The sequence below is a fragment of the Schistocerca serialis genome, chromosome 4 (assembly GCF_023864345.2).
Source record: "Schistocerca serialis cubense isolate TAMUIC-IGC-003099 chromosome 4, iqSchSeri2.2, whole genome shotgun sequence".
NCBI classification, from domain to species: domain Eukaryota; kingdom Metazoa; phylum Arthropoda; class Insecta; order Orthoptera; family Acrididae; genus Schistocerca; species Schistocerca serialis.
Window position 1 is genome coordinate 487,493,118 of NC_064641.1, and position 15,054 is coordinate 487,508,171.

The 15,054-nt window shown below is 37.5% G+C and overlaps 1 protein-coding gene across 1 annotated transcript in view; it reads right to left on the reverse strand.

The window, feature by feature from the left end:
* Positions 1-1,382: 1,382 nt before the first annotated feature.
* Positions 1,383-15,054, reverse strand: part of LOC126475199 (uncharacterized) — a 30,517-nt gene continuing 16,845 nt past the window's right edge. The window contains exons 6-7 of the mRNA XM_050102851.1: positions 7,003-7,092; positions 1,383-2,932 (exon numbers count right to left, since the gene is read on the reverse strand). Of these exons, the coding sequence (XP_049958808.1) occupies positions 1,431-2,932; positions 7,003-7,092 (1,592 nt within the window). The 3' untranslated portion in view covers positions 1,383-1,430. The remainder of the gene's footprint in view (positions 2,933-7,002; positions 7,093-15,054) is intronic.

Consider the following 15,054-nt stretch of genomic DNA (forward strand, 5'->3'; position numbering starts at 1 on the left):
ATCACTGAATGGAGGGAAAGATGCATGTATTGCAAAACAAGTAAGGCCTTTTCCTCAAAGAGAGGCAGCTATAGGTTGTGAATGTCTATTCAATAATTTGCACGTTCCTTGGATCAATAATCTGTAATAATCCACACCAAACTACTTGTTTTATGCAATGGTATAATATAATATTAAGATATCACTATTTACCGAGTGTAGAAGTCACAGAGCAGTGGACAGGGACATTATCTTAAGCTATTTGTCATGTAAGTCTGGTAAGTAGTGATTTATTCTCATTACATATTATGTTAGTTATTTTGTGTGTGTGTGTGTGTGTGTGTGTGTGTGTGTGTGTGTGTGTGTGTGTGTGTGTGTGTGTGTGCGTGCGTGCGCGCGCGCGCGTGCGCGCGCACACCCAATTTTCCAAATGTTATTCAATTCTCTGAGAATAACAGCCGATTCTGGCTTATATCCCCAAGTTTTCTTGTAAGCATGAGCTTCCATAACATGAAGTTTCAGTACATGCACAAACAACATAAATATTATCCTATTAACAACAAACTACAAAAATAATTACTATACTGTGAGTAATTTATGAGCATATTTTCATTCTTGGGTGCAAAATGCACCACCAGTCCACTGCAGTATCTACAGCATATCAAGGTCATGCCAAGGAATTAAAAACACTTGCAGTGACAGGGGAAAACAGTAATTAATTTACAGAAGTGCACAAAAATGACAATGCAATATTACCTGGGATCCAATATTACTTAATGTCTTTGAGGCAGATGAAGCCAGAAACTGCTGTATCACAAACTATTTCAACAAAATTTTTCACTCAATAAAAAATTAAACTCTTCAGTAATTTGAAGCTGTTATTTCAAACATGTCTGACAAACTGTGTTAATACTCCAATTAAGTGTGTGCAGACTGTCAATACTAATGTCCAACATTCCATTTAAATGCTGTTTTACTGTGTTGCACAATAAGAACAATTTACCTCCTCATCATATTCCTAACTGTAAACATAAAATAAAATTTTATCTAAAATATAGTGATAAAAGTACGGAGTTTATTGGAAAATATTCCAGTAAACGAAGACATTGACTGTTTTCCCTTAACTGATGCATAAAGATGCACTTTACATAAAATTTGACATTGGGTATGACAATGAGTACCAGAACAGAGAGAAATTTCAATTTTATCTCAAATATTTAACCAAAGAAACTTGATGCATGACTGAACGGAAGACTGAAATAGGCTGAAGAAACATATATATATATTAATAAAATTTATCAGCAATGAAAGAAGTTCAATTTTTCGTTTTACATTAGATAATATTAATTCTCTAATGCACATACATCTCAGTATAAATTTTAAGTCAATAGATTCTTCATAAATTTAAAAATGTATTGCACATACAAATAATGTAGAACATTCCGTAATGTTTATATTTTAGTAACCAGTGAGTTACTACTGACAGGCACAAGCTGCAGAACAGAGCCAACTTTAACAGCTGTGTACAGCTCTCCAGGAACCACATGTGGGAGCACAATTTTCTCCTCACCAGCTAGGCCAGAAGTACAATCAGCAGTCTGTAAGGAACTTTTATCTCCTTGCCTATTGTAACAGTGATCATCTGAGACAACAGACATATACTGTGAAAACTGTTCTTGATTTGCACTATAATTTCCTTGTTCCCCTGAATACGTTAGTGTTGTATATTGCTTATTGTCTACACTAGATTGGCCTACTACAGTGCCAGTCTCTTTTTGAACAAAGTCACATTTTACGTCAATGTTTGGACTTAAATGTAACCTGCTATGTCCATTTGTGTCATTTCCAGTTACCACACTGTAAGAACATTTGTTTTGAGCAACGAAAGAACTACGTTTGTTCACTTCACTGAAAAAATCCTTTGTCACAATGTGCGAGTCATTCTTAACATATGGTAATTTCCATTTTGGCTGGTACGGAATATAATCTGTATTTTTCGCAGCAACTGGTGGTGATTGCAGGAAAACTCTTTGCTCATTATTAATACCTTTCGGCAACAACTGCCGTTTGCTACTAAATGAATCACTCTTTCCAGGTATATTGATTAATCTTCTGCCATTTCTTAGCATTTCTTCTGTCAGTATTATACGGGGCTGGTTTACTGTCGGCATCACAATGGTCGATATGACAGGGGAAGAGGTAATTTTATTTTGATCATTGGTTACAAAGGAATCATTAGATGGGCATACGGCATCTGATGTTTTTATACAAGGATTGTCAACAATGTACAATCCATCTGTACAGCTGTTTGTTGGAGCTGTATACGGCACTAAGACTGAATGATTGAAGTTTGTAGCAGGCTGCACACAAGAGGCTTGTTGTGCCATTAATTCTGATTTTTGTGGTGCTGTAGTGAACGATTTATGGATGCTTGCACCATGTTCAGGAGAGTTGTGCTCCATACTGCTAATTTTATGCATACTCAGTGGTGCTACCTTAACCAATCTCCTTTTCACACATATCGATGTCTTACCAACACATGATTCTGAATGATGCCTGATCAGTTTATTTCCATGAGGCTCAGTTCCAATTTGACAACGATTCGTTACTTGGGAAATAGGATCAGTACATTGCACAATGGCCTCTTTCTCAGAAGTCACTGCACCACCAACATGTGTGGCACCCACAATTGACTTAGACACACCACCTGCACCAGTAGCCATGTAAGGAGTGAATACTCTACTTGTGTTATTCTGGTCCTCTGTCTGAACAGACTCGGCAGATGAAAATCGAGTGGCTTTATTGTCAACTAAATGCAATGTAAGGACCGCCTCACCAAAGCATTCACCATCTGCACTGCTATCAACACCCGACTCCTGAAATTCCTGACATTCACTGAATGGCAACAACACAGAATCACTGTAGGTGCGTTTCAATTTGCGTTTTCCTCCATCTGTGAAACAATATGAAGAATAAAAATTAAATTAATGAATGAGACACACTGTGTGACAATGAAAAATTAATACACAGAAATAAAATTATACAGTTGTCTCAATATGTTACTGCAATGGTGTCAATGAATGAAAATGAGACATATCCCAAAAGGACAGTCAACATCCTGGAATGTTATAGTCAGATAGCACAAAAGTGGACATATTCTGAAAGATACCTCTGCCTGTATCTCAGCACTAATGTGCAATAAAGCTTTCCAGTATGTAGTGCAATCTAAACACTGTTACTCGGTGCAAACTAAAAGCAACTACTGTTTACAGTTCTGTCAGGTGGCAAGGAGGTGGGGGAGGAATGAGCAGGTGGCAACAAGGGATTGCACCTGTGGAAAAGACTAGACACAGACAATGCAACAGTAATTAAAGTCCAATGATACATGTTGTCTCCTCAAATCACCAACATTGCTTCATTACCTGCAGGGCATCAATTTGCAGGCAATTTACGAATAAACTAACTAAGTACAAAGGTCACAGCAACTGTGTGATCTCTACCTCATGTAGATAAGAAGTACATTGACAGAGCCCTTTAGGGAGACATCGTCACACACAGGAAGGAAAACATCACAGTGGCTCCAGCATGTGGCATGACAAAATGCCATGATTTCATTCCTATGGCTTCAAGCTTTCAAGAATCCACCCGAGGTGACACTGAAGCCTGTGTTTGTAGTAACTTCAATTAATCATTACCTTACTATGATATTTTTACACACAATATTTTTGTTCCCATTATGCACATTAAAACCATATCATGAAAACTACTGTTCAGGCTGCATCGACACTCATGGAATGTGAACAAGAGGTGATGACTGTTTCTGCCTGTAACTGCTTGCAGAGTAATGTGGAAAGCTATAATGTATATAGTACAGAGAGACCTGCTGACCCAGGTATTTATTCCTGGGCTGGTGAAACATGTCACTTGACAGCCTGCGTGTAGTTGGCTATACTGTGATTGTGAGGTTGCAATAGCTGCCATTGCACACACCCACATCTCCAAAGTATACTTTTAAAATGTCAGCAACAATCATCATGTACAAAAGCAGTCACTTAATATATATTTAAGTACAACACAGTACATTTTTCTAACAATGGAGAGAATGACTGAGAAGAAGTGTTTCGTGGTATATGAAACCAAGAAATAAAAACACCCGAAGTTAATGAGAATGTCTATACAAAGTCATTATGAATTGTTACCATAATAGCTGCATATAAAATGTCGTACAATAGTGTAAACCTAAGCACACATCATCATAAAACACGCTATCCACAGTCGTAAAACGAAATAAAGCAAAAGATCCTTAGCCCACTCAGTTGCAGAGAGAAAGAATTAATTCACCAATTTATGACGTCAGTGTCACAATTCCACCCAGTTCTCCTTCACTATCATTGGAATTGGCACCTAAATCACCACCATCAAGAGAAATCATTTATTGTTCTTTCTCACTCTTATTTCTGTGTATAATCTGTGCTTCTCTTATGAGATTACCAACATTGGTCTACTTCTTTCCTCCATGAGGTGGTGTCTACATTAGCAAAACGACATAGCAGCCTGTCCACTTCTGTTATTGTAAATGTCTTGTTATTCCTAATGTATGCCTTGACATCATTCCAGATCAGTTCAATTGAGTTTAAATGGCAGTAGAAAGGCAGTAGCCTAATTACCATATGAATGGTGAGATGCATTGTCCAACACAAACACTGTCAGAACACTGAACTGGAGTAACAAAATTTTAAACCATGGCAGAAATCATGGGTGGTCCATATCCTCATGATAGTCGTAGGTTTTTCTAAGTTGAAAAACTGAAAGTTCTTCATCCACAAAACAGTTTGCAGAACCTGCATGGGCCACAATTAATTGGGATCCTCCTCCTGTTGGCCGATGACAGCTGCTATTTGGAGTATCAACTGTCCACTAGCATTTATCAACTGATTCTCCAATGTTGATATCAGTTTCATCTAACCATATAATTGTGTGTATATCCTTTACTACAACACTGTGTAAAAAAAATGCTATGAGCTGCAAAGACATGAGCTTTTCTGAGTAACAGTTTTCGTCCATCTTACTTTTTAAAGCAAATGACAATACTTTCTAACATCGTTTTAAGTATTGTTTTCTCCCCTGAGAAAAGTTCACATTTTTTTAAAGAAATTAGCAACTTCGCTATTGTGGAGTATTCTTCCCTGCTATAACATCTGTAAATGTGCTGATGAACTGCATTGGTGTGGAAAAAATCAAGATCAATTACTGGACAAGGCTGGGTTTTTTCCTTTTCCGGAATACTTAAAACCACACTATTTCTCCATAAGCATTTAGTTAAACACTCTTTACCTCAGTATCACAAATTTTGAAATAGCAACCCTTTCCTTATAACTGTTCTTTGACCAACTCCTAGAGTTTTTGAGGAACGCTGTAAAATTTATCAGCAGGAATTGACATGTTGATGAACAGATAGAAATTCTTTTTCTTGTTCATAAAATTCTTGCACCCAAAGTCTGATTATCTAACAGCACTCCACAGTGCAACGGATTTTCACTTTGTGAATAACCATTTTGGCGTCAGTGCCTTGTGTTCCTCACTTGTTTGTCAGTTATATCACCAACTTTACGGTGCTTGGGTAATGACATGTTTCAGTGGTCTGAGTATATTTACCAGACCAAGCAATTCTTACACCGAGATCAATGGACACAGACCTGATTTCCTCATAATACCATGCTCTTGGTTATACATTCTAGTTATTTCAATTGTTCACACTGGTTGCATTAGTGATTTCTCCATGCGAATCCCTCTACGGTGTTCCTACACTCTGCTGCTCATAGACTGGGCGCACAATGAGTCTTCCCTCTTCTGGCATTCAGCTCCCCAGTTTCCTGCCCTAGAACCATTCATTGGTCGGAATATGTGCATTGGTGCTAACATGACAGTTTAGTGGCACTGCCATGTCTGTGCAGATACACAAACAATAATAATAAGTTTTGGAAGAGTGACTTCATTATTTCAGCCTTATCTGTCATCTTCTGTTTTGGTGTCAGTATGGTCACTGAGGGAATGAATAGGCAATTTGGATCTGCTTACTGACATACAATCTTACGACTTTTTGGTATGATTAGTTAGCAAAATCTTACACTTACATTCATAGAACACTTCTCGCATTGTTCTCTTGATGTTTGTTTTCACTATGTTTAGCTTATGCTTCTCTGATAGGCTTAAATCTGTGATGCTGCTCTCTTTGCTTTTGTAGTAACTTTCTACCATGGCTATTGATATACAATGCTTATTTTCTATGCCTTGCTTGGCACATAGTTGTCTTAAGCTGCATTATACAATGCTTTTGAGTTTTATTCATCTACACTAAACATATTTATCCTCCAAGGTGACCACCACTGGCCAGCCACAGCTTGGGAATAACTGATTTATCAAGTTCCAAGCCCATCAGTGGCCCACTGTACTCTGAAGTACTCTCTCCACAAAGCCCCAACCTGACAAAGGACAGCAACTTTGTTTCATCAACAGATTTACCTGAAAATACCAGGTTAATTCAAGCTGAAATTATAAATTTCTTGAAAATTTTTGTACATGAGAGTAAGTTTTGCTTTACTAGTTTTCATGGGAAGTTCGAAAAGCACTAGAGGGCTAAATATTCAATGTTGAGCTACAAAATGTGTTTTTAAATGTGAATCCATATTTATATTTCAAAAATGCGAAACTAATCTGTTTTTTCATTGATGACTTACTCAAAAGCTATGCAACAAATTCTCTCTCTCTCTCTCTCTCGCATGTACGCACGCACATTGTTTCTGAAGCGGGATCAGTGTCATTTGTAACAGAATTCAATTATTTCCAATACAAGTAGCCACTCTTAGGCAGCATGTGTAATTAAGGCAACACAACAGACACATCCAATAAGCAGATGAATAAGTACTGATAAATCGCTTATATGATTCTCAAAGCACTATTCAGCAACAGCAATAGTGCTTGTTTAGTTATTAGAAATGACACCTCAAAGGCATCAGTCATTACCTATCATGATTTTAGCTCTCTCCTCTATACTAGGCACCACACGTTGTGATCGGAGAAGAGAATGTCGAGTTGGGTAGAGTGGATTTCTATCTGTAAAGAAAACCATATTTATAACATTAAAAGAACTGTGTAAACTGTACCATCTGGTGAGCAGTGGAATTAGCAAATATTATTATAGAACTATTTCAGCAAGTGCCAAATATCAGGGAAAAACATCAACACTACACTTTTAAACTGCACATTTACATAGCAAAAATAATTAGAAGTGACACACACAAAAATAAAGAATGCGCACTAACACCTGAATGTTGACACTTCACATACATTCTTAGGTAAAGACAATAACCTACAGGGGATAGGCAAAATAACATGAACGGTGGTCACAATGGGATGTATGGATGGCAAGTAAGGCAAGTGTTGTGCTGGACTGTGCGTGTTCAGTATGGACAAGGCATCAGTGCAGGTTGCTTACGAGTATTGCACATTTAATGCTTGCATTCAGAGGCCAAGGTTGATGTGCAATGAAAGACCTAACAGAGTTCCAAAGAGAGCAGATTGTGGGGGCATCAGTAACCAACACAGCCAACTTACTGAATATTCCAAGAGAAATTTTTTCAACACTCATGACAGCCTACACAAAACATGGAAAGACATAATTGAGTAAACATAATGGTGGGCACAAATTGCAACTAAATGATAGCGATCACTGTACGCTAACATGAATCGCATCAAAATATTACAAAACTATGGCATCTTAAGTGATTGCAGAACTCAGCAGCCATCTCCGAGGCCCCGTATCTATCGACACTGTCCACCAAAAACTCCATAAAGTAAATATCCATGGACGAGATGCTATACCGAAATCATTAGCGACGACAACCAACACAAGTGTAAAACGTGGTGTTAGGAGCATAAATCCTGGACGGCTGATCAGTGGAAACACGTCATATGACCTGACGAGTCAACGTTTTTGTTATTTCCAACTTCAGGCCGGGTTTATGTCTGGAGAATGCCAAAAGAAGCCTATGATCCCGATTGCTTCATTCCAACAGTTAAGCATGGAGGTGGAAGTGAGTGTGCCGGCAGCCATACCATGGTATTCTGATGGTCCCATCATTATTATCAATGGCAGTGTTACAGCTAATGATTATGTGAACATTTTAGGTGACCTAGCGCGGTCCATGATTCAAATGTTTTTCTCCAAAAATGCCATATTTCAGGACAATAATGTACCCATTCACACAGCCAGGACAGTACAACTGTGGTATGAGGAGCATGCAACTGAACTGAATTGTCTTCCCTGATCACCACAGTCCCTGGACTTTAACTTTATTGAACCCTTGTGGGTAGTATTGGAGCAAACATTTACGAAGAGTCAATGATGTGTACAAGAATAAAACAAAATGTCTACAACAAATGTGGATTAATCCTCAAGCAGGTGTGCTGTTGTAAAATGTACAACAGCAGCAGTTTTTATGCCTAATCAATGCCTAAATCTTGAGCTATTGCACCATTGCTGACATGTATTCCATAGCTGATGTTTTCTCGACAGTGTTAAAGTGGCTTCATTTCATTTGGTTAGCTTTGTCAGTTTGTTTTCTGAATTGAAAACAATGAGTTGCAGGCTTTGTTCCAGCAGTCAATGTCCAGAGAAAAGTGAACAAAAAAATTAACTATACTTGCTCGTTGTTTATAGATGCACATTAAACATTACTTTGGTTACATCGACATATGAATATATTTATTCATTTCATTTCTTTGATGTTTTGTTCAAATTCAAATGCAAAGAAATTGGCAAAGTGCTCGGAGAAAGTGATGGTAAAGTCTATCCAGACTTTTCAGACATGGAGGAAAATAAAGTAGATTTGAGTGATGAAAACACTGAATAGGACCATAGCAGTGAATTCGAACTTGAAGGTGAGGATGGTGATAATCTCTAAGAGAGAGCAGATGTACAAGTGTTCTTTATTGAAAAGACAAAGTTTCACTTTGGTGTACAAGCGAGTGTGCTAAAACATCAAACCCAAGAAAAAAACATTGTACAAATTCCACCAGATCCAAAGCGAAAGGTGAGGAGTATAACTGACGAAGTTAGTGCTTTTTCGAAAGTAATCGACCTTGACTTTATCAATAAATCGTAAACTATACAAATATGTATATAAATAAACAGCGAGACACACATCAATTCTTGCGCCAAAGAGGTAATAAAGTGACGAAATAATGGCTGTGTTTGTGATTTTTTTTAAGATGAAGAAGAAAATCCCATCATGCTAATGCACTGGAACTCTGGGCAGCTGGTGGAACAGAATTGCTACTGCTTAGGACTGCAATGAGTTACAATAGGTTTCTATTTTTTCTAATCTGTATGCGGTTTGGACAATATCGGTATCTAATGCTCCTCAGGACATAATTAAAAGATATGTGGTGCCCATAGAAAATTCTAACAGGAACCTTACAACTGACAACTGGTACACAAGCTATCCCCTTTCTGAATATTTTCTGCAGAATACTATCACTTGCATTGGTATAATGACAAAGAACAGACCTGAAATTCTTCCAGAATCCATCCCAAACAAAACAAAAAAATGGCAGTGCAATGTTTGTATTTCAGTAGGATAATACCTTAATTTCATATGTGCCTTGTAAAAACTGTGCTATCATACTTTAGTCTGCTGTGCATGACATGGCAACAGTGGATGAAGAAACACACAAACCTACAATCGTAATTGAGTACAACATGACAAAAGGTGGAGTTGACGTTATAGCTAAAATCTGTGCCTGATATTCCATTTCAAGGAATTACAAGATGGCCATTGCCTACTTTTTCACTTTTCTGAACATTGCTGGAATTAAACTGGAAACAAAGTGTCTGTGAAAGGTGTTATGAAATCGAACGTATGTTAGAAAAACTGGCTAAATTGTTATTTAAAGAACTAAAAGAGCAGAACCTTTTGTTATAAATGTTGAAGATAGTGAATATGAACAGCTTTCTTCAATAAATATAATAGTTTAAGACAAGTTTGTTTTTACTGACAAATGACCATGTTGTAAATTTTAAAACGTGCCTGCTCGTGTGACAACAGTGGGTGTGCCTGCTGGAGGGTTAAATATCAAATTTTGTGACACAAAGAAAGTTTGAAACCATTTATTTTCAGTTACTTGAGTTAAATTTAAGTTTTTAATATTCTTACTATAGGGCATAACTATCAGAAATATTTTTACTAACATTGGAACAGATTTGTTGCACCACAACAAAGGAAGCAGGTGACAAATTTAAAAATCCTCCATTTTCTGGTTATTAATGAAAGTTTGTTCCAAAAACTGAAATCTGTCAACCATAATTAAGATTCACTTTATCTAAATAGTCCTAGCTATTAGCATATAACATGCTGCAAAAGCATTTAATACACTTTTTAATAGCACATGAAGGAAACTGTGTATAGTTCACATATCCATGGGAGGTTTATATAACTTTTTGAAGTGTTTTGCTGACAGTGGCTAAAAAGTTGGGGTTGCTAGTTGGCAGTGAGTAGTTTTAACGCAAACCTAGTGCAAAATATGTGAATATAACTGTTTTTCCAGTATTTACCGAATCAGACCACTGCCTGCAATTTATTCCAGTTTTTATTTTTATTTTTTTTTTTATTTTGATATGAGAGACAGAGGGATATGTTTTGTATGGGAATAACAATAAAACCAGGTGAGTACCTCCTTCAACATGACCAGTGACTGTTAATGCTCAACTTATAAGTAAAACGGTTTTTCCAAAACTAACCTCTTATGTAAATTTTATACTGGGATATTATATAGACAGATTTTGTAATGGTCTAAACACAACTCAGGTTAATCCAGGTAAGCTTTATTCTAATACGATTTATGGGTAGACTCCAGTTTTAAGCATCTTAGGACAACCCATGTACTTGACTAAAAGTTGTAAGTGAGGAGTATCATCTTGTTCAAATAAGGTGTTAACCCTCTGACAGCTACGAATATGCTTGCCGCTTTGTGTTAAGAGTGGCTTTGTTAGCCCCATACACTGCTACCTGCACTGAGAGACAATGTTCCAACTGCTAACTGTCAACCAGTTTTGCTGCACTGTGCATGATAATTTTGGTTGCCACTCTGGGTTTTGCCAACTCGGATACAAGATACAGTTACTCTGACACCTTACGTTTTTCCACTCTGAGGTTCCTACAAAACGAATTACTGCGAAGACAAAATTGAAAAACAGAAAATTCAGGAGGGAATAATGAATTACAGCATAGACAAACACATAGGTGTGTCAATATGGTTTCAGACCAAAGTAGTACGTCTTTAACATAGCTTTTAGTAGGATTGCAGAAGCTTATGACAAAAGCGGTGTGTCACTTTGGGTTCACCTCAGTAACTTAGTGTTCTTTCACAGTTACTATTCCATAATACCTCTACTTCTCCATTAATTCATAACTATAACAATTCAAGGAAAGGATGAATCTATCTGTGACATCACTAATGCATCAGCAGCTGCTGAGGGCCACAGTAATTTCTTTTTTGCTCCATATTCATCGATTCTGTTTCATTAGACGCCTTCAATAATTTCATGTACAATAGCAAACTGAACACTTTGTCACAGGAGGAGGACACATTGACAAGTGATCCATCAAGAAGCAGTGTGATGTAATTTCTCTGTCTGATGTGCGCAGCACAACCATGTTACAAAAATTGTCAGCAAAGCACCTGAGCAGAAATGCCAGCTGCTATGAAATACTAATCATCTGATTTTAAGAAAATTATTTGGTTCAGAAATTTAATTATTGAACAACTTACAGCCTGATACCTCAATCAAGGACTGAATTTCGTTTTGTTATTCATCTTAGTTACTTTGCCACATCAAATTAGGTAAAGCATTGCACATTTTTTTTAGAATTTTTCAGAGGCAAAAACACACTGCATGGACTCTGCATATATTTCATTTCAGATCATTCACTGCTGTGTATGAAATGTAGCTAACACATCAAAATTGTAATTAAAGCTGACAGCAGTGCATCTGTGTCACCATTCTCGAGATTTGATTTTTATATATACAGTAGGGGTGCATGCAGTGCTCCTTCCATGTGCAATGTGGATCATGAGGTCTTGAAGCCCACGATGTTTCATAAAAAAGATTCAAGATACCTAAACAAGTTTTTTCTCCAAATGATAGCACACGAAAGAGATGCATATTTTGCCATATGATTGATACTCTAAACTTTGTTATCTATCAATGTATAAAAGTAACTTTAGTTTTTCTCAATGAAACAATTCACCTCTCAACAGCGTTTAATATCTAGTCAATGCAAGAATACTTTGGCATTTCACTCATTAATATTTATTTTCTTTAAATGTCATCTTTCTTTCAACTGTTAGAATTTTATTTTTCAATTGCAATTTCGGCATTAAGCCATTTTCAAGCATATGATTTCAACTTATAGGTTTAATGCCAAAACTGCAATCCTAAAATAAGGTTGTGACAGCTGAAAGCAAGAAGAGGACATTTAAAAATTCATAGAAGCTGTAGTCCCCTGTTACAAGAAAGTAATTAATATTTATGATATTCTATGTGGGCTAATCAGTTTTAATCACACCCCATTTTGTTGTACATCACAATATGCAATCACTAAGTAAGCATACATTTTAATTATTTCAGTTTCCATCAAGATCCTATGTTTAATTACTGTCTATAGAAGGCTTTATGCCTACATGTAATGATATTGGCATGTCAACTAGTCTCTCTATCAACACTTTTGAAATAGTCTTTAGATGGAATTGTCTGGTTCTCTGCTTGTTGTTATTGTTGTGGTCTTCAGTCCTCAGACTGGTCTGATGCAGCTCTCCATGCTACTCTATCCTGTGCAAGCTTCTTCATCTCCCAGTACTTACTGCAACCTACATCCTTCTGAATCTGTGTATTCATCTCTTGGTCTCCCCCTACGATTTTTACCCTCCACGCTGCCCTCCAATGCTAAATTTGTGATCCCTTGATGCCTCAGAACATGTCCTACCAACCGGTCCCTTCTTCTCAAGTTGTGCCACAAACTCCTCTTCCCCCTAATTCTATACAATACCTCCTCATTAGTTATGTGATCTACCCATCTAATATTCAGGATTCTTCTGTAGCACCACATTTTGAAAGCTTCTGTTCTCTTCTTGTCCAAACTATTTATCATCCATGTTTCACTTTCATACATGGCTACACTCTATACAAATACTTTCAGAAACGACTTCCTGACATTTAAATCTATACTCGATGTTAACAAATTTCTCTTCTTCAGAAACGCTTTCCTTGCCATTGCCAGTCTACATTTTATATCCTCTCTACTTCGACCATCATCAGTTATTTTGCTCCCCAAATAGCAAACCTCCTTTCCTAATCTAATTCGCTCAGCATCACCCAACTTAATTTGACTACATTCCATTATCCTCGTTTTGCTTTTGTTGATGTTCATCTTATACCCTCCTTTCAAGACACTGTCCATTCCATTCAACTGCTCTTCCAAGTCTTTTGCTGTCTCTAACAGAATTACATTGTCATCGGCGAACCTCAAAGTTTTTATTTCTTCTCCATGGATTTTAATACCTACTCCAAATTTTTCTTTTGTTTCCTTTACTGCTTGCTCAACATACAGAATGAATAACATCGGGGAGAGGCTACAACCCTGTCTCTCTCCCTTCCCAATCACTGCTTGCCTTTCATGTCCCTCCACTCTTATAACCGCCATCTGGTTTCTGTACAAATTGTAGATAGCCTTTCGCTCCCTGTATTTTACCCCTCCCACCTTTAGAATTTGAAAGAGAGTATTACAGTCAACACTGTCAAAAGCTTTCGCAAAGTCTACAAATGCTAGAAACGTAGGTTTGCCTCTCCTTAATCTTTCTTCTAAGATAAGTCGTAGGGTCAGTATTGCCCAACATGTCCCAACATTTCTACGGAGCCCAAACTGATCTTCCCCGAGGTCGGCTTCTACCTGTTTTTCCATTCGTCTGTAAAGAATTCGCGTTAGTATTTTGCAGCTGTGACTTATTAAACTGATAGTTCGGTAATTTTCACGTCTCAACACCTGCTTTCTTTGGGATTGGAATTATTATATTCTTCTTGAAGTCTGACAGTATTTCGCCTGTCTCATACATCTTGCTCACCAGATGGAAGAGTTTTGTCAGGACTGGCTCTCCCAAGGCCATCAGTAGTTCCAATGGAATGTTGTCTACTCCCGGGGCCGTGTTTCGACTCAGGTCTCTCAGTGCTCTGTCAAACTCTTCACGCAGTATTGTATCTCCCATTTCATCTTCATCTACTTCCTCTTCCATTTCCATAATATTGTCCTCAAGTATATCGCCCTTGTACAGACTCTCTATATACTTCTTCCACCTTTCTGCTTTCCCTTCTTTGCTTAGAACTGGGTTTCCATCTGAGCTCTCGATATTCTTACAAGTGACTCTCATTTCTCAAAAGGTCTCTAATTTTCCTGTAGGCAGTATCTATCCTACCCTTAGTGAGATAAGCCTCTACATCCTTACATTTGTCCTTTAGACATCCCTGCTAAGCCATTTTGCACTTCCTGTCGATCTCATTTTTGAGACTGTATTCCTTTTTGCCTGCTTCATTTACTGTGTTTTTATATTTTCTCCTTTCACAATATTTCTTCTGTTACCCAAGGATTTCTACTAGCCCTCGTCTTTTTGCCTACTTGATCCTCTGCTGCCTTCACTACTTCATCCCTCAAAGCTACCCATTCTTCTTCTACTGTATTTCTTTCCCCCATTCCTGTCAATCGTTCCCTTATGCTCTCCCTGAAACTCTGTACAACCTCTGGTTTAGTCAGTTTATCCAGGTCCCATCTCCTTAAATTCCCACCTTTTTGCAGTTTCTTCAGTTTTAATCTACTGTTCATAACCAATAGATTGTGGTCAGAGCCCACATCTGCCCCTGGAAATGCCTTACAATTTAAAACCTGGTTCCTAAATCTCTGTCTTACCATTATATAACCTATTTGACACCTTCTAGTATCTCCAGGATTCTTCCATGTATAAAACCTT